This window comes from Diceros bicornis, chromosome 18, assembly GCF_020826845.1.
Source record: "Diceros bicornis minor isolate mBicDic1 chromosome 18, mDicBic1.mat.cur, whole genome shotgun sequence".
NCBI lineage: Eukaryota > Metazoa > Chordata > Mammalia > Perissodactyla > Rhinocerotidae > Diceros > Diceros bicornis.
This window is the reverse complement of record NC_080757.1, coordinates 11,687,246-11,713,170: the sequence shown is the minus strand read 5'-3', so window position 1 is coordinate 11,713,170 and position 25,925 is coordinate 11,687,246. Positions and strand designations below refer to the sequence as shown.

Sequence of the window (25,925 nt, the reverse complement as noted above, 5' to 3'; positions counted from 1 at the left end):
ACCCATAAAACGGGGACAATGGTAACTATCTAATAGAACCATTTCAAAGATTACACAAGTCAATATATGTCAGATATTTAGAACCGTTCCAGATCCTCGAAGCTCCATAGAAGTGGTAGCTGCTCTGGTTATCACTCATCCTCACCACGCGCTTGGATTTCGTGAGGATGAGCACTCAGACTTCGACGCTGCAGTGCACTCTGCAGACCGTGTACTTCAACTTACCGGCAGATCTGATCTAGTTTCCCCCTCATGGTGATGTCAGACCCCCTGGTCCCCTACCCCGTTCCCCTCCTGGAGCTGGTTCCATGTTCTGTCAGTGCCTCTTCAGCTTCATTTCACACATGGCACCCGCTTCCCGCAGCCTCCTTCCAAAATGTGAACTTTGTTGTTCAAGGTCCAGCCCAACTTCCTCGCTGACCAGCCTCTCACTTCCTCCTCATCCCAGCAGGTTCCACGTCTGTTCTCCCCCTCCTGCCCCTACCTCTCAACCTCCTGTCTTACACAGCCCAGAGACCAGCATCTCCTCCCTCCCACAAAAGAGCACACCACTGTCGTGGTTGGCACCAGTGTTTATTTCAGGAAGAAAGGCTTGAAGGCCTAGACCTGTACTGTGGGGTCCGGGGGCCTCCAGCCTCTCACTTGGCCTTTGGGTTACGGAACTTGCGTCCAGCAAAGACAGCCTTGTCCCCAAGGGCCTCCTCAATCCTGGAAGGCAGATAAAGTCAGAGCTGCACCCTTCCAACCCACAGCCCTCGGCTGCCCACGCCCAGGCCGACTACACCACTGTACCTCATGAGCTGGTTGTATTTGGCCAGACGCTCTGAGCGGCAGGGGGCACCAGTCTTGATCTAAGGAGGGAAGAGGGAATCCGAGGTTTGCAGGAGGCTGGAGAGGAGGGATTGGGCCTGGCCCTGAGGCAGTAGCCTGTGGTGGCATTCAACTCAGGGGCAGGAGGCCAGGGACCCCAAGAAAACTTGGTGAGATGCTTGGCAGAGGAGAGCCATGAGTACCTGTCCCGTGCAGAGCCCCACCACGAGGTCGGCGATAAACGTGTCCTCAGTCTCCCCAGAGCGGTGGCTCACCATCACTCCCCAGCCGTTAGACTGAGCCAATTTACAGCTAGGTAGAGAGGACATGTGATAAGACCTAATGGCACCACCTCAGTGGGGAAGCCAAGGGCTGGTGGGGCTTTTCCCTTGTTTTGGGGAATGGGCACTTTGAGGCGAGGGTAATGACTAAGTTCTTTGGGAAGTAGGAGAGAAGAGGAGATTCTTGATCTTGAATTTGGGCTCCTGAGACGCTGGTGGGAAGAAGGGCAGAATCTGGGAGAGAGGAATGGAACGGAGTGGGGTGGGGCATGGCAGGGACACAATGGCAAAGTTCTTGGGGTCGGGCCAAGGGGTAGTCAAACCCTTGAGGTCAGGAGGGTGGGGAAAGTCAGACTTGGAGTTAGTGGACAAGACTGTAGCTGGAGTGGGCAGAGCTGGGGTGGAGGGAAGCTATGGTGCGCCCCAGGCCAGGAGGCACTCACGCCTGGATGGATTCGGTCACCGAGCCAATCTGGTTGACCTTCAGCAGCAGGCAGTTGCAGGCCTTCTTCTCAACAGCCTGGGCAATCCTCTTGGGGTTGGTGACTGTGAGGTCATCCCCCACAATCTGGATGTTGACCCCCGAGAGGAACGAGGTCCAAGTGGCCCAGTCATCCTGGTCAAAGGGGTCCTCGATGGAGACCACTGGTGGGAGATGGGGGCAGAGATGGGTTAAAGGTCAGAAGGCCCTCATGGAGAGATGACTGGTCAGAAGAGTTTGGGTTGGGATTTTGATGGGGCTAAAGACTGGAAGGACCGAGTTGGTGGCAGCGGAGGCAGTGAAGTCAGTGTGTTGGGCAGTTGCCAGGGACTCGGGCAGGAGCAGTGGAACCCCTGCAGTCTCACCAGGATAGTTCTTGATGAAGCTCTTGTACAGCTCCCCCAGCTTCTCCCCAGTGATGTGCCGTGCAGGGTCATCAGGCGACTTGAAGTCCAGATCATACTTCCCGTTGCGATGGAACTCTGACGCTGCCACATCCATGCCGATCACCACCTTGTCTGGGTAACCAGCCGCTTGGATGGCCGTCTTCAGCAGCTCCAGGGCTGAGAGAGGGGCAAGAGAGGACCTGAGGCTCCACGGCACCCTATCTCTGTAGCCCCTTCTCTGTGGGAACCCAGGGCCTCTGCCCCTCCGAGAGCTCACACTGACCCTCATTGTTTTCCAGGATGTTGGGTGCGAAACCACCCTCGTCACCCACATTGGTGGCGTCCTTCCCATACTTGGCTTTGATGACCCCCTTGAGGTGGTGATAGACTTCAGCGCCAATGCGCATGGCTTCCCTGAAGGAGCTGGCTCCCACGGGCAGAATCATGAACTCCTGCATGGCCAGCTTGTTTCCAGCATGGGAGCCCCCATTGATCACATTGAAGGCCTGGGGCAGGGAGAGGGTGTTCAGACCTGGGACAGGGTGTGAGGGATCAGGAGGGTTGGGGAAAGTTGTCAAGGTGGAATCCTGGCTTCCTACTTACTAGCTGAGTGATCTAGGATGAGTAATTTTACTTCTCAGAGCCTCTTTCCTCATGTCTATAAAATGGGGATACCGCCTGCTTATCTGCAGGATCTTATGTTGGAAACTAGAGAAATTGAATGCAAAGTTCTTAGCACGTGTCTGGTGTGTAATAGCTGACACTGATATGGCACTTACCACAGGCCAGGCACTGCTTTAAGTGCTTTACGTAAATTCCGTTAGCTCATTTCATTCTCAAAACAACCCTATTAACTAGGCACTATTATTATCCCCCATTTTACAGATGGGGAAAATGAGGCATAGAGAGGTTAAACCAACTTGCCTAAGATCACACAACTAGGAAACCGGTAAAACCAGGACTTGAACCCGGAAGCTTGTCTCCAGAGTGCATGCTTTCCTACAGTCTGCCACATAAGCAACAGTAAATGGTAATATTATTACTGAGATTAAATTCAAAGGGTTTCTATAAAGAGAGAATTTGGTTTAATAAAGATTGAAGAAAATACAAAGAAATGCCAAGATCCTTGCCACGAAGAAGCTCTCGATCCGACTTGGGGGTTGGGATACAGGGCAGAAGGAGAAGTTGGAGTTATTGAGCCTAGAACTGGAATGTGAGGGACCTGGTTACATCAAGGGAAAGAAGCAGAGAGGCTTAAGGGAAGGTTTGGCTTGTGGCAAAGAGGGAGGGGCTGGACCACAGCAGGAGAGGTTCCATTTCAGGAAACCGCTTTTTTGGAACTGGGTCTGGAAGGTGGACTTTCCAGGGGCTGTTTATGCAATCCTTGCTGGGTGGGGCAACTCAGTCACTGTGGGATCTGGCAGGGGCAGCTGCACTCACAGGGACTGGGAGGACCAGGTCCGGGTTCCCAGCGAGATCTGCGATGTGTCGGTAGAGCGGGACCCCCTTCTCAGCTGCTCCAGCCTTGCACACAGCCAGGGATACACCCAGGATGGCATTGGCCCCAAATTTGGCTGGAGGAGACAAGCACAAAGAAAGGATGAGAGCTGCTCCCCCAGGGTTTGGGGTCATCTCCTCGAATGTTCCCTCTGGTCACTCCAGGAAGAATCCAGAACTCCAAACCACAAGGCATTAAGAGTTTGTTAACAGATGTCTCCCCGGCTGCCCGAGGTACTCTGGGAGCCCCCACCCCAGGGGAACGTGTCAGCTTCACGTCTGCGTCCACAGACGGGCCTAGGCCTGGCAGAGGGAAAGCATCAGGAAATGCCTGTGGAATGAATAGAAGTCCATCCAGCTACGGTGTGCCCCAAAATATGGGACACGGAAATAATCCTAACCAGACCTCAGCCCTGTGGTCTCCCCCCTACCCCTCCCGCATCCCACCCCTTCCCTTATCCCTAGCCCTTCACTCACACTTATTCTCGGTCCCATCCAGCTCAATCATAAATTTGTCAACTTTTTCTTGATCCACAACACTTAGTTTCTGGAAGGGCAGGTTTGAGGAGGGGAGAGCAGAGGTCAGGTTTTCTTAGGAGCCAGGGCATGTGCCAGAGAAGGGAGAAGGGCAGGTATTTGGGGGAGATGGGCTACCCGGCCTCTCACAGGCATAAGGGGGTGGGGGAGGGGGAAGCAGGCTCCTCCACTTGCCTTTGCCAGCAGAGCAGGGCCTAGAGTCTTGTTGATGTGCTCCACAGCCTTCAGGACCCCTAGAGAGGCCAGGGTGGGGGGGTCAGATCTCTGATTGAATCAAGTCTCTTCCTGTGGACCCCAGCTCCTCAAGAGCTTTGAGTCCCAGTCCTCTACCCCACGCAGACATTGTGTGCCCACGTCCTGGAACCACCCCCATATACAGGCTCCTCCAGTGCCAGTCTTTCCTCACCTTTCCCCAGGTAGCGAGACTTGTCTCCATCTCTTAGTTCCAGAGCTTCATAGATACCGGTGGAAGCTCCACTGGGCACAGCTGCTCGGAATCGTCCTGGGGCGGGAGGAATTGGAAGATCATAGAGAGCCTCATCCACCCCCAAAGGGCCGAGGTATCCTCTGAGCCTAGGGGCAGGAGGCAGACAGCGACTCCTGCTTCTCCTCCTTGGGGAGCCAGGTTAGAAGAAGAAGGCCCGGGAAGAACTCTGGGGAAGGGGATCCCAGAGAAAGGAGAGGCTGTGGCACAGAGATGGGAGACAAAGGCCAGATGGGGTTGGGTCTTCCAAGGCAAACCAATTCAATGGGTCTGTGTTACCCTTGGCTGTGTGCAGGTCCACCTCCACTGTGGGGTTGCCCCTGGAGTCCAGGATTTCCCGGGCAAAGATTTTCTGCATGGCCATGGCTGCAGGACACGAGATGTGAGTGAGTGTGGACAGCTGATCCCTTAAGGAACCCAAAATCTCTTGCCCTTTAAGAGTCTTCCCCACCCCAAGGCAGGTGCTGGCACTAAAAATATCCCACAAAAAGGTCACAGACCAAAGAGGCAGGCAAGCCCCCTCCCCCACTCAGAACAGCTCCTATTCCACTCTCCCATCCTAAGAATCCAGGGGCCTCTCCTTTCTAACTCCTCGGATTCCACCCTCCCTGAACCCCCATCTCCCACAAAGCTGCGCTTATGCCTTCTCCCCCCACCCTTCTGGTAAAGCAATCTGTTCTTCATGGTTTCGTAGCCCTCAAATCCTCTCTTGTTATTCTGGTTCTCATTTTCCTGCTCCTCAGTTTTCTTCAAATCCTCAGGGGCCCCAAATTCCTCATCTGTCTCCAACTCTAAATACCCTTCTCTAGCCATCTCTGCCTGCCTCTCTTCACAGTCTCATTTCCCTATCCTTGTGTACCCCCATCCTGCTTGCTCCAACCCCTCCAGTCTTTCTCAAGCATCCCCGGTCCCAAGAGGGAAAAAAGCCTACATTTCCCCCACTTTCTCCAAGCGAGTGCCACCCTCGCCCTTTACACCACCCGCCCATCCTCTGGGGCTGAAAGATTTCACCAGACCTGGGTTGTCTTCACTGGTGGTTTGAGATGAGCTGGGAATCTAGGTGGCAGCTGGGACGGTGTCAGCTCACCCTCTCTCAGGCTGGGCATTTATCCCCGAGCCTCCCTGTGCCCCAGCCAGCCCCGCCTCTCTCTCTCTCCATCCTCCCCCTCCACACCGGGGCTGGCAGCCAAGTGCCCACTCAAGCCTAAAGAAGAGGCTTTTGGCCCTGGGCACCTGCTCCCCTCCCAAAGGCTAATCACCCCCTTCTTTCTCTCTGTTGCCCAATAAAATTCCCTACTTTTAATTCTACCACTGTGGAGGAGAAGGGGAGGGGCTTCAGGGTAGGGGGTCTCTCCCCTCCGCAGGATTATATTCCCTTTTTGCAAAGGTTAAAGAGGAACTAATGCCCTTTAGGAAAGGCCAGGGGTAACCTGAGCCCTGCAGGGCTGGGGAGGGGGCCTGGAAGAGGGGCTGCAGGATTGACATCCACACATGCTCAGCTCACTTGGCAGGCGCAGGGCTGCCTCTGCCCTCAGTGGGGGAAGGGGCCGGGGGTTCTGGGCAAGCTCTGAGGTCTAAAATTGAACCCCCCACTCAGAAGGCGAGAGGGTCTCACCTCTCAGGGTCCTCATAGCAGCCTCTCTCGGCTCCACCCCATCCTACCCTCTCCAGGCCAGCAAGGGGGTGGAGGAGGGAGTAGGGAGACGAATTTAGACGGGCCCTTAAAGTTGGCACGGCTGCCTACTGATAGCGCTGGGACAGCACTTATCGCCCAGCGGGGAGACTGTCAGTCAGGAGCCCCTGTCCCTAACGACTGCGGGCGCTTCAGGGCGCGGTCCCAGCCCATCAATGAATGATGTTGAATCAGGAGTGAAAAGAATGAATGGACTGGAGGAGGGGGGCGGCCCTTTGTGAGCGTTTGAACGCCCGGGGCCGGTCCGGCGGTCCGCTCGCGGCAGTGCAGGGAAGCAGGTCCCTGCCCTCGGTAACTCTCTCCGCCAGGGCGGGTCTGGGGGAGTGTGGGGCTGCCCCGAGTTCTGCCGCAGCCCCGGCCGGGAGAGGGAGGCACGCCGAGGCTCGGGCCGGCCGGCGTGGGGGGGGCGAGGGTCACAGGGCGCCTAGGCTCCTCGCTCGCGACTCGGAGGCCCCTCCTGCCGGCGCCGGGGTGGAACGCGCCCGGTGACTCACCTCCCCGCCCCGCCTGCCCTGCGGAGTCTGCGTCCCAGCCCCCACCCCAGGGTCCCTACCCCCATCTCCCATCTCGCCCCTCCCCCTTATCTCTGGCCGCTCCCTCCCGGGATTTTTCCACCCCGGGGTGGGAGGTGCGGCAGGCCAGAGGTCAGGAGACGGCGGGCGGGGAGCGCCGCCACGTGCCCGCGTGCGGACCCGCCCGAGTGGGCCAGTGAGTCAGCCACACCGGCTGTCGAGGAACACGGGTTCGGGGGGCGTCGGGTGTCCAAGGGGCTCAGAGTGGCCGCAGGGAGGAGGATGAGAGAAACGAAGCCCCTTCCTGCCCCGAGGGGTCGGAAGTGGCCAAGCCCCTCGGCGGCCAGGGGCGACCCATTCACCTAAGCCCGCCGTGAGGTCATGCCCCACCCCCTTCCCAGTTGTCGGCGAGCGAACTAATCGTACAGAAGTTCTTAGCATAAATTTTACTGGAAAAGGAGAAAAAACCCAGCCGGCCCAAAGTAGAAGGGACTTTCCCTTTATTGAAAAAGTTGCAACTCTTGAAACTTCTTAGTATTCTTCCGCTTTGAAAAATAGTCCCGTCCCTGTGGCCGCGCGGGCGCCCGCGCCCAGTGACTTCTGCAGAGACGGGCCAAGGGGCACGGCCAGTGACCCAAACTGCTGGCGGAGGGGCGGGCGGGGCTGGGACATCGGTGTGAGGCTCGGGGCTGGAGCTGATCCAGCAAGGGATAGTCCTCTGGAGTGGGGGTGGGCTCCAGTGAGGCCAACTTGTGCCACCCAGGCAGATGCTGGGGACACAAGTGTCCCCAGTGGATGCCTTCAACTCTAAAAACGGCTAGGGGATTTTGTGAAATTCCCCTAGCTCCCTTATTTCTTGAATAAATAAAATCAAGAGTGGAGGAGGAGAAACGCGCACGCCTCGCCCCCGCCCCCTCCGACTGGCGGGAGACACGTCCCCGGCCCGCTTCCTTCGCAGGGGTGTCCAAATCGGTCCGGCCAGGCGCGCCCAGGCGCGCGCCCGCGAAGCCGGCCGCCGGCCCCAACCGCCCCACGCGCCTTCCTTCTTCGCCCCGGCGCAGGCGCGGCCGCACGCGCCGCCGCCGCCCGCCGTTCCTTCCCTCCGGCGGAGGTGGGGGAAGGGGGAGTCGTTCGGTTTAACCATGAGTTCCCCGACTCCTCTTTAATTTGCTAAATTTGCAGCTTGCTAATTCCTCCTTTCACTTTCCTTCCTCCCTGTGGCTCACTGCCTTCCCCTATACCAAAGTCTGGTTTATATTTAATGCAAAGTGGAGCCAGCCCTAACCCTAACCTTTCCCTGCCCCCCCATCCTTTGACATTGCTTTCCCTCAAACTCTGCAAATTTTGCAATAGGGGGAGGGATTTTTAAAATTGCATTTGCAAAGTTCGGTATCTGGGCAGGCAAGTGGGGGTAGGGAGGGAATGGGGAGCAGGCCCCGCCCCTACCGCCCTTTGCAAATAAAAATCTAGGGGAGGGGGGGAGGAGCAGGAAGTGGCGGTGCGAGGGCTGCTGCACAGCTAGCAGAGCCGCGGTCCGGACAGCAGCGCGTGCCCCAAGCTCTCCGCCTCCCCCCGCCCGCCAACCCGAGGCAGCCCGAGCCCAGCCCGCGGCCCCAGCAGCAGCGCCGAGAGCAGCCCCAGTAGCAGCGCCATGGCCGGGTGGAACGCCTACATCGACAACCTCATGGCGGACGGGACCTGTCAGGACGCGGCCATCGTGGGCTATAAGGACTCGCCCTCCGTCTGGGCCGCCGTCCCCGGGAAAACCTTCGTCAACATCACGGTACTGCGAAGCCTGCGCGGTCTGGGGCACTGGCCGGACTTGGACGCTGAGGGAGGGACTTGGGTGGGGGCGGGCGCGGTCTGGAGAGGGCAGCGAAAGGCCTTGACCTGGTCTTTGCCCTGGAAGCGGCACGAATGGCGGCTGCACGTGAGCGGGTCCCTCTGTTGCCCCTCAATCCTACGCCCCAAGCGGCGGCGTCCATCCAGCCTGCCGCCCCGCTTTCCGCGACGGGGCGTTACATCCGGGGCACAGGGCGGGGAGGGGCGCGCCGCCCGGTGCGGCGGCCCACTTCCGCCTCCTCCTGGGCCAGGCGGGCACGCGCTGCAGTTTCAACCAGGGATTGTGAATGAGAGGGGACTTGGGGACCCCTAGCTCTACTTCCCGCCGCTAGCTCGCGCCCACTCCACCATTGTTCCTCCTTATGCGGGAGGGAGCCCCAGTCGCGTGGCCTGGGTCCCATGCCCGCCCTCTGGGCTGCCTGCCCCTCCCAACTCCATTAGAGAGGGCGAGGCCGCCACACGCCCCCCCTAAGTGGGCACGTTGGACTCAACATTCCTCTGAGAACAATCCCGGAAGTCCCCTCGCCCTCCCTTCCCGCCATCCGGCGGGGCCTGGAGCAGGGGAACTTTGTGAGAAGTTCTAGGACAGTATAAGCGCAGGAATAAGAGATGACTACTGCTGTCCCCATCACCACCTCCCCTGTCCACACTGCCCGGAAGTGGGGAGGGGGAACGGAAGTTCAAAAGGGGGGAAGGGGATTTCCGGGCGGGAGGGGACCGGATGTGGGGATTTGGGGTGTAAGGGGGAGGGGGAGAAAGGTTCCCTGGGGTATCTAGACCCGAGAGCTGGCTTGCCGGGTCTAGCCCCGGGCCTCCTTCAAAAGTTTTCCAACTTTCCCGGAAAGCCCCCAGGGATCTGCTTCCTCATCTTGGGGCATAGATACCTGGACCTAAACTCTAGGTTACTTGGAGACCCAGGCGTCCGGGCCCCTAACAACTCCTGCCGCACCTTTGACCAAATAAGGGCAAAGTTGCTTCTCCTGCTTAGCCCGCCCCCTCCCTTGCCCTCTTCGCTTCTGCTTTCCCTGAAGGAGAGTGCTGAGCATCCAAAGGCTCCCCACTCCATTCCACTCCACTGTCCTCACTGGCTTTTGGCCCTATTTATTTCCTGGGTTTGCTTTCCCTATTAAACCAGATCTAAGTCTCCAGAGGAAATATGTCGTCCCTTCCCATTCTCTAGGTTTGAGGATCATGATCTTTTTGTGCACTAACTTGCAACAGTCCTAAGAGTTTCTCAGGTTTCATGGATGTGTACAAAGCACATAACCTACGCCTTTCCTCCACCTTCCCTCCGTGGGGGGGGCGATTCTAGCTCTGAGAAGTGGAAGGCAGGTGGGTCCTTGGCGAATGTGGGAATCTTGGTATACTAACTAACTTGATGGGTGCTTGGTTCCCCTTCCAGCCAGCTGAGGTTGGTGTCCTGGTTGGCAAAGACCGGTCAAGTTTTTTCGTGAATGGGCTGACACTTGGGGGCCAGAAATGTTCTGTGATCCGGGACTCACTGCTGCAGGATGGGGAATTTACCATGGATCTTCGTACCAAGAGCACCGGCGGAGCCCCCACCTTCAACATCACTGTCACCATGACTGCCAAGAGTGAGTTTCTGAGTCTTACCCTTTTCCTAGCTCCAAGATCCCTAATATACCTCCTTCTGTTAATTTTTTGGCTTCTTTTTCTGTGTGGTTCCTCCTCAATATCAAGGAACCAAACCAGCTTTCTCTCCCAGCCTGCTGGATGCTGGGACATTGGATAGTCCCTCCAGTTCTCTTTCAGTTCCTCATCTTGTAATATAAAGAAGTTGAACTGTATTATCTCTTAAGTTCCTTCCTGGCTTGAACCTTTTCAAACGAGAAACTCCCTGTTTTCTTGGAGGAGGTAGACTGTTGGTCATAAGTCAGCACTTAGCTCACGTCTTTTGAGCCCTTTTGTTAAAGCTTGGAGGTGGCAGGCTCATTCACAGCCATTTATAGGCTGAACAGGAGTCAACAGTCTACAAGCCTTTGACTCCTAAATTTTAGTGTGTTCCTTTCCAGCCTTTAAGCTTGATTTTCCCCTTTTGAAAAGCCCTATTGTTTCAGAGTGACTGACAGCCTGCCTGTGTGTGTGGGGGGGGGGGTTGGGAGAGACGAGGTTGGGTTACAGCCCCCAGGGCTGGACAGCTGCTGAACAGCTGGCAGGGGGTGGAATTGTGACACCTGGGTCCTAGCCTTCTTTCTCTTTCCTCCAGCGCTAGTCCTGCTGATGGGCAAAGAAGGTGTCCACGGTGGTATGATCAACAAGAAATGTTATGAAATGGCCTCCCACCTGCGGCGTTCCCAGTACTGACCTCGTCTGTCCCTTCCCCCCACCACTCCCCACTGCTTTTGCACCCCTTTCCTTCCCTTCCCATATACACACATACACCATTTTTATTTTGGGGGCCATTACCCCACACCCCTTATTGCTGCCAAAACCACATGGGCTGGGGGCTGGGGCTGGATGGACAGACACCTCCCCCTACCCATACCCCTCCTGTGTGTGGTTGGAAAACTTTTGTTTTTTGGGTTTTTTTTCTGAATAAAAAAGATTCTACTAACAAGGTGCTGTGTGGTTTTAGCCTGGGCGTCAGGATGGAGGACACTCACTGGGACATGCCTCCTTTATCCTGGCTTGGTGTTAGCAGCAGGAGGGTTGAGGCACTACTAGAAATTTGAGCTTCTTGCCTCCATGTCCAGGTCTGAGCCACCTGCTTCAGGCCCACCTGGCCAGGTGGCCCAGCCCTTCCACGGTGGCATTTCCAGTCCTAGGTCCTCAGTGTGCTAGATGAATTGGTGGATAATGGAATAGAACCATCCAGACCAGAGAATGGGTCCAGGCCTGTGGGAAAGGCAGGGCCAGTTGAGTCATCCTCATGTGTGGGTGGGGCTCCCCCTCTCTGAGTCACAAAAAATGCCTGCTGGGGCTGTCCCCATGACTATAGGTTAATCTCCCAGCACTCCCCTGCCCCTTTATGGCAAAAAAGGGCAATTCACCTGTTTGAGAAGGATCTTACCCTTCCTTAGTCCACGAAAACAATTTTATTAACTCAGTAAGTGAAGACCCAGTCCCTCTGCACCCTCAACCCCCTCAAAAGGACGGGGTTGGGTAAGGGAGAAACCTGGGGCGGAAATGTCCCCTCTCTCAGCATAGAAGACTGGAAAGAGGAGAGGCTGTGCAAACAGGTCAGCAGAGGTGGAGGGGTAAGGGGAGCATTAGACCAGGATGGCAACTGAAGAGGAAGAGGAGGAAGGCGAGGGGAGATCTGTTGAAGGCCCGGGAAAAACAAGGGGGGCTGCGGCTAGGGAACCAAAGGAGGTGGGAAGTGTGGGGCTGGAGCCCAGAAGTGGGGTCCGTTCTGAGGCAGGGTGGTCCCTTGGCTCCTCTGCCTCATCACCCTCTTGCTCCTGAGTTTCTTCCTCCTCCTCCTCATCCCCAGGACCCCGATGAACGGGCTGCTTGCAGATGGGGCAGGTCTTCCGGGTCTGAGTGAGCCAGGGGTCCACACAGCGGCTGTGATAGGCTGCAGAGAAGAATGAGGTGAAGCACCTGGTACCTGCTGGTGGAGTGGGGGCATGGGCACAGGAAGGGAGGGCCTCACCATGAGCACAGGGGAGCACCCTCAGCTTGTCCCCATCCTCATATTCATCCAGGCAGATGGCACAGACATCATACTGGTCTCCTGAGGGAGGATGAAAGGAATCCTTTTACTGAGCCATCCTGGACTAGAGCCCACAAAAACTCACTCCAGGAGGCCTGTGGTAGAGCTAAACCCTGCAAGTTATCTTCCCTGGTTCTACAGAACCAGTGGAAGAGCTAAGCCTGGGGCAGAGTAAGGCCAGGGTAGAACATGAGGAATTTGGAGTTAGAATGGACAAGCAAAGAGAAACAGAGGTAAGAAGGGAAGTGGTTTTTTTGGGGGGAGGTGTAAGGGCGGAGAGAGAGGGAATGGGAGGAGCGGAAATGGGGGGGCAGGGCTTCTGTTATAGCCTTATTTGGGCACTGGAGGCTCCAGGGCCTGAAGACCCAGCCCCTCCTTACCTGTTTCTTCTTTCTCACACTCAATCCTCCCTACTCCTTTCATTTTTCTGTTCTCTCCACTTTCCCCTTTATAAACAAGGTTGGGCCTCCATCTCTTCCCCGAACTATTCCATTTAATCATTTTTGCCTTCCATCTCCTGCTCTATTCCTATCTGTCCTCACTGTATGTATGGGGAGAAAGAGGAGGAAAGGTGGCATCTTCCTATCATCTTTCTTTGCCCCTTATCTCCTTGGCTCAAACTACTTTAGAACCAGGTACGCTGTGGGAAAGGCTCTCCTCTCCCCTATCCCCCTCACCCTTCTGATAGTCATGTGTAGGAATTTGTTTCAGTTGCTCTTTGGTCAGTCGATTCCGCTGGAGCCGTTTCCGGTGCTGGATACAACGAACTATCTGGGGAAGGGGGAGTGGATGGATCAGGCTTAGGGAACAAAACTGGATAATCCAGTACAAACCATCCCCACCTCCCAACTCCAGATCCAGCGTGGCTTTAAAGGCCTCAGCTCTTCCCATCATACTCCCTGAGCTACTCACCATCACTGCTCCCATGGCCAAAACCAGCAGTCCCACAATCCCTGTGAAAGGGATGAGGTAATAGCCCAAGGGGAAGCTATTGTCTGGGACCAGAAGCACCCGAGCCCTGGGAAAAGGAAGATGAGTATCAGAGGGACAGGAAAGGCAGAGGAACAAAGTAACTGGCTCTGGACAAGGCCCATGGGTGGGGAAGGAGGTGGGAAGACAGTCAAGAGGCAGAGTATGAAGGGCCACAGGCTGAATGGTTGGGGCACTGAGGTTTGGGCTCCAGGTTAGCATGGAAGTGCTGAAGAAAGAGCAAGAAGGAGGGACATGTCCTACCCCTTCTCGTAGACAAAGAGGGCACGCAGGTACTCGGAGCTCCTCTCCCCAATAAACACAGATGGGATCCAGATCTGCTGCTGGATTTCCTCTGCAAGGATCAGGGCATTACAATGGGGACCCAACCCTCCACTCCAATCCTTTAGTAACTCTAGCATTTGGCTCTTTTGCCCCATCCCACCCAAAGGATCGACTTCTCTTCCCTACACTTTCAGTCCTCCCACCATCTCTCAGTCTGAGCGCTACTGAAAACCCAGCTGTCCAGATCCCCCAACCTTACCACTATTCCACACCATGTTCAGAAGTTCATTGGAATTCACATTGTGTACCACAGCTGCACCATACCCAGCCTTCTGAGCATTTAGGACCTAGGGAGACAAGGCAGGAGGTTAGGAGCCATCATGGGCCTTACTTCCATTCCTGGTGCTTTTTTTACCCTCAGCTTCCCAGCTCCCGCTCCACATTCAGCAACCTTGAGGTCAAAGTTGCAGTCGAATCTTCGAAGCAGTGCAATAAAGACTGACCCGTTGACCGGGGCTGGGGGTGGTGGGGAAATGGGGCTGCAGGCATTGGCTGGATGAGCCTCCACAAGGAAGCCCTAGGGAAGAGAAGCAAACAACAGTCGGATTTCACCTCCCTAGGTTCTGCTCCCCACAGGGCCCCACCAAGCACACTGGCTCCCACCAGCTGCATGTCCTCTATTCCTCACTTCCTTCTCATTCCTGGGGCCTCAGCATCCCACCTGAGTCAGAAGTCTACCTCTTCTCTTAGCCTCGTGAAGATACAATTACATCAAACCCTCCCTTTACCGGACCTTCCCAATATCCCTCTCCCTGTCCCAGATGAGCTAATCTATACCCCATACTCAGAGCTAATTCAAATTCTTCTGCCTTCCAGTTTCCCACTGAATGTAATTCAATTCTCCACTCATTCATGTCACTTTCTCTCAAGTTCTGTTTCACATTCCCTTCTTCAGTACATACTCATACAAAACATACTCCCCTCTGTTAAAAAAGAGACAACAGGCCCAAAATGGAGTCACTTGTGCTGAGCCCCCAGGTTACTGAACAGAGACTTAACACCTAACTTAATTACGGTTTCAGCCTCCCCCAGAAATAGAATCTTAAACCAGTCAATCTGGAATTACCTGGTCAGCCTTAGTGAGGTCATCTGCCTGACAGACCCCTGCCCTTTCCTAAAGAAAAGTGATCCTGCCACAATCAGCTTTCTGCTAGTATAACTCCCTCTACACTCCCTCGGGTGCTCTTCTGCCTATCAAAGTCTTTCATTTTGTACAGTTCTTGGGAGCTCCTTCCTATTTACCAGAAGAGATGCTGCCCGATTTATGAATCGTTGAATAAAGCCAATAAGATCTTTAAAATTTATTCTGTTTGATTTTGTTAACACCTCCCTTTAATTTTCCAATTACCCCTCTTACAAACAACTATACTGACAGCTATGACCCAACTGAGTTCTTGCTATGTGGCAGTCTTTGTGATCAAGTACTACAAAATTGTTTATCTAATTTAATCTTCATAACAACGCTGAGATAATTTCTATTATCATCCCATTTTACAGGAAACCCATCCAAGGCTCAGAGAAATAATTAACTTGTCAAAGGTTATAAAACCAATAACTGGCTTCAAAAGACTCTACTGATAAGCACCACTTTGCCCTGCCTTTTATCTTAGTGCACTTCCAGTCTCCCTATAAGGCTCAGAGTTCTAGGGGCAGACTTGGTCTTCTCCCTCTAGATTCCACACTGGATGTGCTTATGCACCTAGTTGCTAAGTGGACTCTTTTCCTACTTCCAACTTCACCCAAGGGCAAGGCTCCTCAACCCCTACGAAGGATGGAGGATTTAGGGGAAACAAGAAAAATGGGAAGAAAATCACCTGAAGTCCCTCCTGGCTCAAGGCAGCCCCAAAAAGAGCTGGAAGGTCTGCAAAGTCCATGCTGGCATTGTGGTCCGAGGTCTGCGGACAAGAGAGTCCATGTCCCCCTTCAGCCTGCAACCTCTGTCTTCAGCGCCCTTCCCGGATCTGCCGCTCAGACTCACCGCTCGAATGAGCCCCCGGATAGGGGCCGCTCCCCACAGCACAGTGGCCACAACCACAGGAAGCTGGAAGGCCGCAGGGTGCATGGCAGCCGCAGGGGAGAAGCTGAGGAGGCCGCGTCCTGGTAGCAGTAGCAGAAGCGAGTTCTGCGCCCTCTCCGCCCCCTTCAGGAGCCCAGGGGTCCAACCACCCCCAGGTCCCACTTCCCAGCTACATGGGGGAGCGGGGAAGAAACCCCGACTCGGGGAGTGAGATGTCCAACCCGTTTAGTGGAGCTGGGAAGGAGACATTAAATGTACCCTTTTCTGGAACAGGGATAAAACGGAAAAGGGACGGAGGCAAACACAGGTGACAGAAAAACTTCTGGAAGGGTGGGGGAGCTCCAGGAGGTGGGACTTCCGGCCAGGTGGGCCGTCTTCCTATCCCCCGAAAAAGGTTTCCGGTAAAGAAAGTCCGGCCACTTCCAGCATTGGACGCTCACGAAGAAGGACTTCCGGTCCTAAGAGGCCGGTTAAAAGAAAGGTTAGAGGTGGAGGGAGCGCCTGTGAAGATGGAAGGAGCACTGAAGCCCCTGAAGACGACCTAGTCCTCTCCTCCTTAGTGCTCGGGATCCTGCAGCTGCCCAGTTTACAAACCTCTTCTTCTGCCCGGCGCCGCCGCTGCGGTACCTTCAGATCTCGCGAGAGTCCTCACCACACTTCCCTCCCACCAGCTGAAATCTTGCTGTATCTATCGCGAGAGACCTCCTAACTCTGGCTAGCGTAGCTCACAGTTCTCGCGAGATCTTCAAATAACCTCCTCTCTGTTTTCCCGCGATTCCAATTCGGTAGAAACTGCGTCTATACTCTGGCTTTCTAAATCAGCCACACCCCTTCCCGCACCCGTCCTTGAAGCTCCTCCTTCAGCTCCGCCTTACTCCCGGCCGCCTTTGCGCTGCGCGCCTGCGCCAGCTTCCAGTTTGTGCTGGTCCTGAGAGCTTGAGGGGCGTGCGCGCGCGCGCCCTCCCTCCTGTTGCGCGCGCGGTGTCACCTTGGGCGCGAGCGTGGCCGCGCGCGCACGGGACTCGGCGCCGGGGGCCATTGAGTGGCGATGGCGGCGACGGCGAGTCCCGCTGCTGGCGGGATGGACGCGAAGGCCCGTACCTCGCCTAAGTCCGTCAAGTTCCTGTTTGGGGGTCTGGCCGGGTAAGCTCAGGCCCCAGGGATGGGAAAGGAGGATGAAGGGACGGGTGCAAGGAACCGGGCCCAGTTCATCTTTGGGTCTGTTGCAGTGAACCGAGCCGGCATGGGGTCAGCGCGGTCCCCAGGGTATTGCAAGGTCCTTGATGGGCTGCCAGGATCTTTTCACCCATTGCAGGGCCCCTACTGGGCTGCATGCAGGGTCATTGCATAGTCCCTGTCGGGCCACCTGAATTTCCCAAACCATTGCTTGGCTCTGCCGGGCTCTGTGGAGTTCCAGGTCATTGCGTGGGGCTCCTGCCGGACGACGTGGAGTCTCAGGTCATGAGTGCCCACCTCTCCTTCCTGGGTCAGACTGCATGCAGTCCCAGGTCACTGCTTGACCTCCTTGGAGCTGCATGGAGCGCTTTCATTGCATGGCCTCTACTGGATCCCTGGATTTTTCAGACCCATTGCTCCTGGTACATGCAGAGAGTTATACACATGCCCACCAGCCTCCTGAATACTTAGTCAGTCGCATGGCAGGCCCTGCCCTTTGTGACCCCTAGTTGCCAGGCTCCGTTGGGCATTGGTAGATCAGGGACACCTGGCCGTTGACTCCACCCCTGTCTTCCTCCAGGATGGGAGCTACAGTTTTTGTGCAGCCCCTGGACCTGGTGAAGAACCGGATGCAGCTGAGTGGGGAAGGAGCCAAGACACGAGAGTATAAAACCAGCATCCATGCCCTCACCAGCATCCTGAAGGCAGAAGGGCTGAGGGGCATTTACACTGGGTATTGGGGCCATTATCACAGGATGAAGGGTAGGGTGTGGTTGGCAGCTCCAGACCTTGGCCTGATGCACTGACCCCTTCACTCCCCAGGCTGTCAGCTGGCCTGCTGCGCCAGGCCACCTACACCACTACTCGCCTTGGCATCTATACCGTGCTATTTGAGCGCCTGACTGGGGCTGATGGTACACCCCCGGGGTTTCTGCTGAAGGCCGTGATTGGTATGACTGCAGGTGCAACTGGTGCCTTTGTAGGAACACCAGCTGAGGTGGCTCTTATCCGCATGACTGCCGATGGCCGGTGAGTTCCAGGTCTGAGCCAGCCCTCAGACCAGGTCCCTGGAATCTAGAATGAAAGAACTGATGTCGTATCCTAGATCTAGAGCAGAGCATTCACTTGTTCTGGCCTCCCTTTCTTTGTTCCTGTGGGGCAGGGTGGTCAATCCTGAGCTTGGCCTCTCCCTGCCTTCTCACCAGGCTTCCACCCGACCAGCGCCGTGGCTACAAAAACGTGTTTAATGCCCTGGTTCGAATTGTCCGGGAGGAGGGGGTTCTCACACTATGGAGGGTGAGTGAAGGGGCTGGAGACTTGGGGGACATGGAGTCAGGTCTCGGGCATTTCTGACTTTTCTCCCACTCTCCCACCCCAGGGCTGTATCCCTACCATGGCTCGGGCTGTCGTTGTCAATGCTGCTCAGCTCGCCTCCTACTCCCAATCCAAACAGTTCTTACTGGACTCAGGTGAGATCCAGAGCTGGGCCCCCAGCTCCCCGCCTGGCCTGGGCCAGCTCCGAGCTGACTGCCACCCCTGCTCCACCTCCCCCAGGCTACTTCTCTGACAACATCCTGTGCCACTTCTGTGCCAGCATGATCAGCGGCCTGGTCACTACTGCCGCCTCCATGCCCGTGGACATTGCCAAGACCCGGTGAGTATGCAGGCCTGGGCCTGGAGAGGGATAGGAGGGCCCCCTTTGTGTCTCTCATGCCCCTACCTCCTCTCCTTCAGGATCCAGAACATGCGAATGATTGATGGGAAGCCAGAATACAAGAACGGACTGGTGAGGAGGCAGGGCTGGGGGCTTGGGCTGGAGGATTGGATGCCCTGGGAGGGCAGTGAGAGTGGCTGGGTAAGAGGGACAGGGCCCCAGAGGCCAGGTCCTAGCCTCTGCGCTCTGCTTGCCTGTCTAGGATGTGCTGGTGAAGGTCGTCCGCTACGAGGGCTTCTTCAGCCTGTGGAAGGGCTTTACACCATACTATGCCCGCCTGGGCCCCCACACCGTCCTCACCTTCATCTTCTTGGAGCAGATGAACAAAGCTTACAAGCGTCTCTTCCTCAGTGGCTGAGGCGGGCGAGGGGCCTGGAGCCAGTGTGCCGGGGCTCCCCCTCGCTCGCTGCTCCTACAGTCAGTGCACCCCCGGGGGGCCTGGACTCTGCTGCCCTGGGCCCCTCTATTTATTTTCCCTCCACAGTGTGGTTCTCTCCTCTGCGGTAGAGGACTTTGGTCTGTCCTACCCCTGCTCCAGCTTGTCCTGATCCTCATGACCTCTCTGTCTCTGCCGGTGCCTTGGGGGGAGTTGGGAAACTCCCTGAGGATTTCTGGCCTCCTCTTGGGTTTTAGTTTGAGGACACATAGGACAGCAGAAGATCCCCCCTTCTCAGTGGGGAAACTGAGGCAGAGCTGAGGGGACAGGAGAGAGCAGAAGCTGTCAAGATGGTCAGAGGGTCTGCAGTGGGTGGACGTGGCCCTTCCTCCACCTCACTGAGGACATAATCAATAAATTGGATTGATAATACCACCCCAGATCTGGAGAGTTGTGGGGGCAGGAGGGGGAGGAGACTGGACAAAGAAGCAGATGCCCCTGAAGAACAGGAACTGGAGTTTTTAAGAAAAATTATTAAAGAACAAGCACCCGCTGCTTTTATGCAAATGCTGTGTAAATGAGTCTTGTTGCAGCAGCTGACAGGGTGAGGAAAACCAAGACTCCACGCCCTGTGTGCTGCTTCAGACAGACGCACAGGTCATCTCATGTAATCCCGGCAAAAGCCTCTGGGGTCTGGTGGCTGCTTCTGCAGCCTGAAGAGGGAGGGGCTAAAGAGGCTCTGAGGGGAAGGCTGACCTGTAGGAGCGGAGGGGCAGGGCCCCACAGCCTGGAGGCTTGAGGAAAGCGAGGGTGTTAGAGACTTGATCTGGGCCCCAGGCTGCCTTACCTGTTTCTTTAGAAGGAGGTGTGTGATTCCCAGGGCCTGCTCTCAAGGAGTCTAAAAACCTCTTGGGGCATAAAAGGGCATGGGAAGGTCGGCTGGAAGGAGGGCTGGGCAGCGGGAGGCCCAGAGGCTTCAAGCCAGGCCAAGGGACAGGCAGGCAGCAGGTGGGAGCTGCCCCCTGGCCAGGGCCTCGTCAGTAGAAGAGGTGGAGCCTCGCAGCCTGGCATCCCTGCTGGGCCCTTCCACCTCTGCGTCTCTGCTTACCCCCTCCGTGCACATGCTGGCCTGGGCCGTAGTGGCCACTTTGAGACACTTGGAGCCTGGACCTTGTCCTTAAGGAGTTCCAAGTCCAGAAGGGAAGATGACACAGGAGCAGCTGGGGACCTGGGAGTGTAGCAATAGACGGTTGCAGGGTAACTTGGAGCACCTGGCCCAGCCTGGGGGCGGAGAGACCTGTGCATAGTAGCAATTAGGTTGGCCGGGAAGGGGTTGGGACCACACTTCTGGCTGACGTGAGAGCAAAGTCTTAGAGGAGAACTGCTATAGAAGAGGTGATCTGTGCAGTTGGCGATAGCTGGAGCACACGTCACGTCTGTCAAAGCGGGACTGGTAGATGGGGTCAGTGAACAGAAGTCCTTGATTGCCAAGTTCAAGAGTTTGTGCTCTACCCGGGGAAGAGTTCAAAGCAGGAGAGAGACGCAGTCAGGTTTTCAAGGTAGGAACATTCTTCCAACACCGTCTGGAGGAAGGAGTCTCTGTGGAACCAGAAAGGCTCAGCCTTCACTCCCATTCTCTGGGCCCCAGTCCTTGGTTTGGGCTGGAGACGAGGCAGGAGAGAAAGCCCCACCCAGCGTGGTAAAGGGAATGGCAGAATCTATTGCACAACAGAGAGCAGTGGGTTCCATTTGCCTGCGTCCTAGCTTAAGAGCAGGAAACCTGAGACTATTCGATAAAACCCACCAAGATGGCACACACTGCCAGGCCCATACCCTTCTCCTGTCCCTTTGAGCTGGGCAAAGCAGGAGAGCTGCATTTCTTGAGGCCACGGGTGTGAAGAGGCACCCACCTTCTCTCCTAGTACTGCAGGCTGCAGGCAGGTAGGCCTCAGCAATGTCACTAAGCTCCAGGGAAACATGGTTCTTGAGCTGGAACTGGGGTTTGGGGTGGCCTGGTGGGTGGTCACTCCTGGAGGAGAGGAGACACCCAGGCAGGGGAAGTGCAGGCTGGGACTAGAGCTGTTTTGCGTGAGTAGTGCAAGTAGGGTGGGGGCAGTTGGGGCCTTGAAATGCTGGTGACAGGTGCCCCAGCCAGTCTCCTCCAAAAGAAACTAAATTTTCTTTTTTAAATTATTTTTTATTATACAAATAATATATTATGGTGGAAAACTAGAAAATGCTAAGCAGAGGAAAAGAAAAAACTACCCATATTCATCCTACCCAGAGACAGTCAAGGCTCACATTTTGATAAATCTCTTTCTTTTTTCGATACACAGATACATGTCGGAACCACGCTCTATTCTATTTATTATTTGCTTTTTCCTAAAACTTCCCAAAAGTAACGGTAGTAATCTAGTGGTCTGGGGGAAAAAAAACACAAAACCCATGCGGCCTCGGGAGCTTTGTTCTATGACCCACCCAACTCTTCCATCTCACTCCCCCTCCTGACTTGCTGGGTCTGGGGTTGTGTGCCTGTGGTGTGAAGAGGAGGCTTCTGATAAAGGAAAATTAATTAAGACCTCCCCCTGATCCTGTGCTCCTTACTCTGCCCCCCCCACCCCAGCTAGGTCCCAATAGGAAAGCCCATCAGAGCCTCTCTCAAGGTCCCCAAACCACCCCCCTCAGAGGCTGTGGCCAGAGTACCTAATGCCCACTGTACCCAGCAGGTCATGACCACGACCCAGACTCAGGGCTGAGGGCCGCCGCCCTGCCACCAGAGGCCCCACACGGCCATTAGGCCGTACCCACAGGAAAAGGCTGGAGCGGAAAGTGGGGAGTGACCCTCGATGGAAAAGCAGCCAGGCCCGGGCCACAGTCACTTGCTTTCCCCTCTGCAGCTCCAGATGTGTGGTGTGTGAGGCTGTGGCCAGGGCAGCAGAGTGACCAAAGTCCAGGGCCTGTGGTTTCACGTGCTGGACCCAGGATGAGGACCACAGTAGCAGGATGAGGATCACAGAGGCAAACAGGAGCCAGAGGAGAACCAAAATGTAGAAGCCCAGGGGGAGAAGGCAGCAAAAGTCAGGGTTGAGAAAAGGGTCATTTCTGGAGCTATCTAAATTCTCTTGAGCCGCCTCATGGACCTTCAAGATTTCAGATTCAGAGATGGGTTCTAAGGTAGCAGAGACTGAGGTGAGTTTTGTGGTGGTTGGGGTTGTGGTGGGTTCAGTAGTGGGGTTTGGAGTTTTGGAGAATATGATGAATTCTGTGATATTTGGCAATGTGGTCTGTGTGTTGGTGGGTTCAGTAGTGGGGTTTGGAGTTTTGGAGAATATGATGAATTCCGTGATATTTGGCAATGTGGTCTGTTTGTTGGTGGGTTCAGTAGTGGGGTTTGGAGTTTTGGAGAATATGATGAATTCCGTGATATTTGGCAATGTGGTCTGTTTGTTGGTGGGTTCAGTAGTGGGGTTTGAAGTTTTGGAGAATATGATGAATTCCGTGATATTTGGCAATGTGGTCTGTTTGTTAGTGGACTCTTGGGTTGGGGTCAAGTAGGGCGTTTGGCTGTGTAGAGGAGCACTAGATGGTGAGTAGAGTAGGCCTTGGTGGGTTGTATGGACTGCAGTATGGACTTCAGTGTTAGTAGAGAACCTGACCACAGCCCTTGTGGTAGTCACCTTACCACCATTCTGGTCTTCATTGTCATATTCATCATAGTCAAAGCTGTTCTCATAAGAGTTGGGGCAGTCCTTCCCTGGGTAGTCGATGACGGGTTTGTCATCACATCGTACACTTTTCACATTGGGGGTCATGGCCTTGACATCCGTACCATTTTTCCATAAGTAGACATTTTGGTCGTTGAGGTCTAGCCAGCGCTTGAAATAGAGGATCTCGCAGTTGCATTCCCAGGAGTTGTTGTGGAGAAAAACAAAAGGCAGGAGGAGGTTCCCAAAGAAGTCCTTTGGTATCGTGTGCAGCGAGTTCCCTTGGAGGTAGAGGGTGTTGAGTTCTTCCAACCCATTCAGGAGCTCAGGGGGCAGCTCCTGCAGCTCGTTGTCAGCCAGATTGAGCTGCTTCAGCTGGGCTGTGGGCCCCAGGAGCCCAGGGGGCAGAGTCTTCAGCTTATTGCCACGCAGGGAGAGCTCAGCGAGTTTGCTCAGGCCATCCAGGGCACCAGGAGACAAGGAGGTCAGCTCGTTGAAGGAGACCTCCAGGGTAGTGAGTGCTGGCAGCGCTCGTCCTAGCAAGGGCAGGCTTTTCAACTTGTTATGGGATATATCCAGGGTATCCAGCAGTGGCAGCGTCCCGTCAGTCTGCAGGCTGGTCAGCTGGCATTTAACCAGGTACAGCTGAGTGAGGCGAATCAGAGGCACTAGGGACGCCGTAGAGAAGGTGCCCAGGGGGTTCTCATCCAGGTGGAGGATGTCTGTGTCGTTTCGCAGATCTGGAGGCAGCTTCTTCAGCCCCCGCTTATCACAGTTCACTTCCACCTTGGCCACTTCAGAGACGTTACAGATGGATTGGGGGTGTGAAGGGCTTGGCAGCAGGAGCAGCAGAAGGAGGAGAGGCATGGGGACCTGTGGGCGAAGGGGGCTTGAGTGGGCACCCCATTGGCCCCCGGCATTATTCCCCCAGGCCCTAGACCCAACTGCTGCCTCCAGGATCCCTTCCAGAAACTCAGCTCCCACACCTCTCAATCTCTCCACTCCCCTCTCCTACCCTTGCCCCCAAAAGCCTAAGCTGCCAGTTCTAGTCCTTGGCTCTTATCCCTCCCTCAGACCCCCCACGTCCCCCAGCCCCAACCCCAGCTTACAGGCAGGCAGAAAGACCTCTGAAGGCACAGGGCTTCTTCCAGGGTGTGACTCGGTTCTTCTCTCTTCCAGCTCCAGGGAAGGCAGGAAGGGGGTGGGGACGGAGAGGAAATGCCAGCCTGATAGGGGACTCTGTGACCTGGGGAACAGTCTCCCTCCCGGACACAGGCCCTTATCACCTCCTTCCACAACTTTCCCCTAAGCCCTCTTCTGGCTCTTCTCTCTCCCAGTTTCCTTCTACAGTGGAGAGATTGGGAGCAACTCCTCCAACCACCACCCTCGTCTATCTCTTAAAAACCTTTCCAGCTGCCACTCTCACTTCCCCTTCACAGCTACATTCTTAGAGTTATTTTAATAACTAATTTTAATCCTCATTCTCTCTGCCTTCACTCCATTCTAGGCTGGTTACCCCCACACACTCCATCGGCTTAGTTCTTGCCAAGGTCACCAGTGCCCCCTACTCCTCTGTATCTGCTGGACACCTCTCCATGATGATCTTACTGTTTTCTGCAGTCTGCATCCCCATGGTCTCTCCCACCTTGGGACTCGTGACAGGAATTTTCTTTGTTTTCCTCTTACCTCTCTGGCTGGTCCTTCTCAATCTCCCTTGTGGATTCCTCTTCCTCTGCCCTTCATGAAAAATTAAGCTTCCCCCAGAGTTTGGTCTTTGGCCCTCCTCCTATGCTACACAAACACCTGAGGTTATCCTCATCCATGCCCTTGCCTTCAACTACCAGCTCAACCCCAGTGACTCTCAAATCTTGATCTGTAGCCCAGACCCCTCTCCTGAGACCCAAACACATATATCCCACTGCCTTTTGAATTTCTTGGCTGTCCCACAGGCACTAAAACAATATGTTCAAAACTGAGTTCATCATCACTCTCCACATAGCTTATTCTCCTGTGTTGTCCAGGCTGGTAGATGGTACCATCATCCACACGTTTATCTAGCCATTCAGTCAATACAAACAAAATCTTTGATAGTCATCCTTAATGCCTCCCCTCCTTCATCCTCACATCCAACCTGTCACCAAGTCCCACTGATTTTGTCTCCTAATCTCCCTCAAATCCACTTCTTTCCATCCCTGCTGCCACCATTCCTGGTCCAGGGTGCCATCTTCTCTCCACTGCTTCACTGCTCAGCTCTCAGCTGGTCTCCCAACTTTCTGACTTCCCTTCTTCTCCCCATTCCCCACTGGAGTGGTCTTTCAGAACTGCAAATTTGCTCACATCATTCCACTGCTTAAACTCATCAATGTCTCCTTATAGCTCTCAGGAGATCCCGGGCGCGCACCGATGCACTGCTTGTTAAGCCATGCTGTGGTGGCGTCCCATATAAAGTAGAGAAAGATAGGCACGAATGTTAGCCCAGGGCCAATCTTCCTTGGCAAAAAGAGGAGGATTGGCAACAGATGTTAGCTCAGGGCTAATCTTCCTCACACACACACACACACACAAAAATTACATTGGCTACTTCACAGACTTCTCAGTGAGGCCTAGAGAACCAGACTTGGAACTGTGTAGCCAGTAACAGTGCCCAGAATGAGGCTGCAGAACCAGTCTGGTGAGCAAAACTCTTCTCCTGCTGCAAAACCAGGTCCTGGAGCAGCTTGAACTGCTCCAGGAACTCAGTGTTACCACAACCTCCCTGTTGCAGAGAGAGAATCCTGCACTGCCCCTACTCCTTTGTGATATCATCTCCTGATTCAAAGTCTGGGTGTGAGTCTGATTGGTCATGTTCCTCTGACCCAGCTGCAAGGGAGTCCAGGAAAGCAAGTATCTGGCATTTTCAGCTTCTGTAATAGGAGGCATGTTCTGCTTCTCCAAAGATTCCTAAGTTGAAAGATTTTGCAGACATAGAAAAGAGATTCATATGCTTTGGCACCTACTGAAATGATACTATGTTTTACTTTCTTCACATGTCAATGTCCTGAATTTTTTCTAATTTTGCATTTTTGAATGCTTGGAGTTAACCCTAATTGGCCATTATCAATTATTCTTTTAATATAATTCTAGGTTGGCTTTCTCACATTTTATTCAGAACTTTTACATCTAAGTTAGAAAATAGGAGTGACCCATAGATTTCTTTTGAGGGGCTTTGTCATTTTCTGTTTGTTTGTTTTGTTATTAGACTTATGCTGGCCTTGTAAAATAAGTTGGAAGATTTTATATTCTCTGGAAAAGTTAGAGATCATAGGGATTTTCTGTTCTCTGCAGGCTAGGTGGAATTCACCTATAAAACCATCTAGACCTGATGCCATTTGGAGAATAGCTCCTTGTTGGTTTTTTTTTTGTGAGGAAAATCAGCCCTGAGCTAA

General features: G+C 54.7%; 5 protein-coding genes across 6 annotated transcripts; 2 read left to right on the top strand and 3 right to left on the bottom strand.

Annotated features, from left to right (window-relative positions):
- Positions 1–559: 559 nt before the first annotated feature.
- On the bottom strand, positions 560–4,970 carry ENO3 (enolase 3). The gene is made up of 11 exons (XM_058559969.1): positions 4,756–4,970; positions 4,399–4,494; positions 4,167–4,225; positions 3,933–4,002; positions 3,399–3,532; positions 2,242–2,464; positions 1,938–2,135; positions 1,535–1,736; positions 1,014–1,122; positions 793–851; positions 560–708 (listed from the first exon to the last, which is right to left on the bottom strand). Exons 1-11 carry the CDS (start codon positions 4,838–4,840, stop codon positions 639–641), a joined length of 1,305 nt encoding a protein of 434 aa, XP_058415952.1. The 5' UTR covers positions 4,841–4,970; the 3' UTR covers positions 560–638.
- A 3,203-nt stretch (positions 4,971–8,173) lies between these two features.
- Positions 8,174–11,101, top strand: PFN1 (profilin 1). Of its 2 annotated transcripts, XM_058559957.1 has the most exons (3): positions 8,182–8,464; positions 9,926–10,118; positions 10,751–11,101. In XM_058559957.1, exons 1-3 carry the CDS (start codon positions 8,333–8,335, stop codon positions 10,846–10,848), a joined length of 423 nt encoding a protein of 140 aa, XP_058415940.1. In that variant the 5' UTR covers positions 8,182–8,332; the 3' UTR covers positions 10,849–11,101. The 2 variants fall into 2 exon arrangements, with proteins under 2 accessions (XP_058415939.1, XP_058415940.1); XM_058559956.1 differs by lacking the exon at positions 10,751–11,101 and having other exon boundaries at positions 8,174–8,464; positions 9,926–10,291.
- A 436-nt stretch (positions 11,102–11,537) lies between these two features.
- RNF167 (ring finger protein 167) lies at positions 11,538–16,197 on the bottom strand. Its single transcript, XM_058559954.1, has 10 exons — positions 16,125–16,197; positions 15,492–15,988; positions 15,328–15,408; positions 13,905–14,030; positions 13,713–13,800; positions 13,433–13,523; positions 13,112–13,217; positions 12,877–12,970; positions 12,140–12,220; positions 11,538–12,061 (listed from the first exon to the last, which is right to left on the bottom strand). The coding sequence occupies exons 2-10, from the start codon at positions 15,573–15,575 to the stop codon at positions 11,754–11,756; spliced, it is 1,059 nt and encodes a 352-aa protein (XP_058415937.1). The 5' UTR covers positions 15,576–15,988; positions 16,125–16,197; the 3' UTR covers positions 11,538–11,753.
- Positions 16,198–16,355: 158 nt separating this feature from the next.
- SLC25A11 (solute carrier family 25 member 11) lies at positions 16,356–19,236 on the top strand. Its single transcript, XM_058559955.1, has 8 exons — positions 16,356–16,673; positions 17,287–17,439; positions 17,529–17,735; positions 17,912–18,002; positions 18,085–18,175; positions 18,261–18,360; positions 18,441–18,492; positions 18,623–19,236. Exons 1-8 carry the CDS (start codon positions 16,579–16,581, stop codon positions 18,776–18,778), a joined length of 945 nt encoding a protein of 314 aa, XP_058415938.1. The 5' UTR covers positions 16,356–16,578; the 3' UTR covers positions 18,779–19,236.
- Positions 19,237–21,467: 2,231 nt separating this feature from the next.
- On the bottom strand, positions 21,468–23,884 carry GP1BA (glycoprotein Ib platelet subunit alpha). Its single transcript, XM_058559953.1, has 2 exons — positions 23,610–23,884; positions 21,468–23,373 (listed from the first exon to the last, which is right to left on the bottom strand). Exon 2 carries the CDS (start codon positions 23,365–23,367, stop codon positions 21,478–21,480), a length of 1,890 nt encoding a protein of 629 aa, XP_058415936.1. The 5' UTR covers positions 23,368–23,373; positions 23,610–23,884; the 3' UTR covers positions 21,468–21,477.
- Between the last annotated feature and the right edge of the window lie 2,041 nt (positions 23,885–25,925).

Excerpts from the sequence above, each read along its gene's own strand:
- RNF167 (XM_058559954.1), bottom strand. The coding sequence starts at position 15,575 with ATGCACCCTGCGGCCTTCCAGCTTCCTGTGGTTGTGGCCACTGTGCTG. Across the intron at positions 15,409-15,491 it reads TCCGGGGGCTCATTCGAGCG|ACCTCGGACCACAATGCCAG; the intron begins GTGAGTCTGAGC and ends TCTTGTCCGCAG. Across the intron at positions 13,218-13,432 it reads CTCTTTGTCTACGAGAAGGG|GGCTCGGGTGCTTCTGGTCC; the intron begins GTAGGACATGTC and ends TCCTTTTCCCAG.
- SLC25A11 (XM_058559955.1), top strand. The coding sequence starts at position 16,579 with ATGGCGGCGACGGCGAGTCCCGCTGCTGGCGGGATGGACGCGAAGGCC. Across the intron at positions 17,736-17,911 it reads CGCATGACTGCCGATGGCCG|GCTTCCACCCGACCAGCGCC; the intron begins GTGAGTTCCAGG and ends CCTTCTCACCAG. Across the intron at positions 18,003-18,084 it reads GGGTTCTCACACTATGGAGG|GGCTGTATCCCTACCATGGC; the intron begins GTGAGTGAAGGG and ends CTCCCACCCCAG.
- PFN1 (XM_058559956.1), top strand. The coding sequence starts at position 8,333 with ATGGCCGGGTGGAACGCCTACATCGACAACCTCATGGCGGACGGGACC. Across the intron at positions 8,465-9,925 it reads AAACCTTCGTCAACATCACG|CCAGCTGAGGTTGGTGTCCT; the intron begins GTACTGCGAAGC and ends TTCCCCTTCCAG.
- ENO3 (XM_058559969.1), bottom strand. The coding sequence starts at position 4,840 with ATGGCCATGCAGAAAATCTTTGCCCGGGAAATCCTGGACTCCAGGGGC. Across the intron at positions 3,533-3,932 it reads GGATGGGACCGAGAATAAGT|CCAAATTTGGGGCCAATGCC; the intron begins GTGAGTGAAGGG and ends TGTCTCCTCCAG. Across the intron at positions 852-1,013 it reads TGGGGCTCTGCACGGGACAG|ATCAAGACTGGTGCCCCCTG; the intron begins GTACTCATGGCT and ends TTCCCTCCTTAG.
- GP1BA (XM_058559953.1), bottom strand. The coding sequence starts at position 23,367 with ATGCCTCTCCTCCTTCTGCTGCTCCTGCTGCCAAGCCCTTCACACCCC.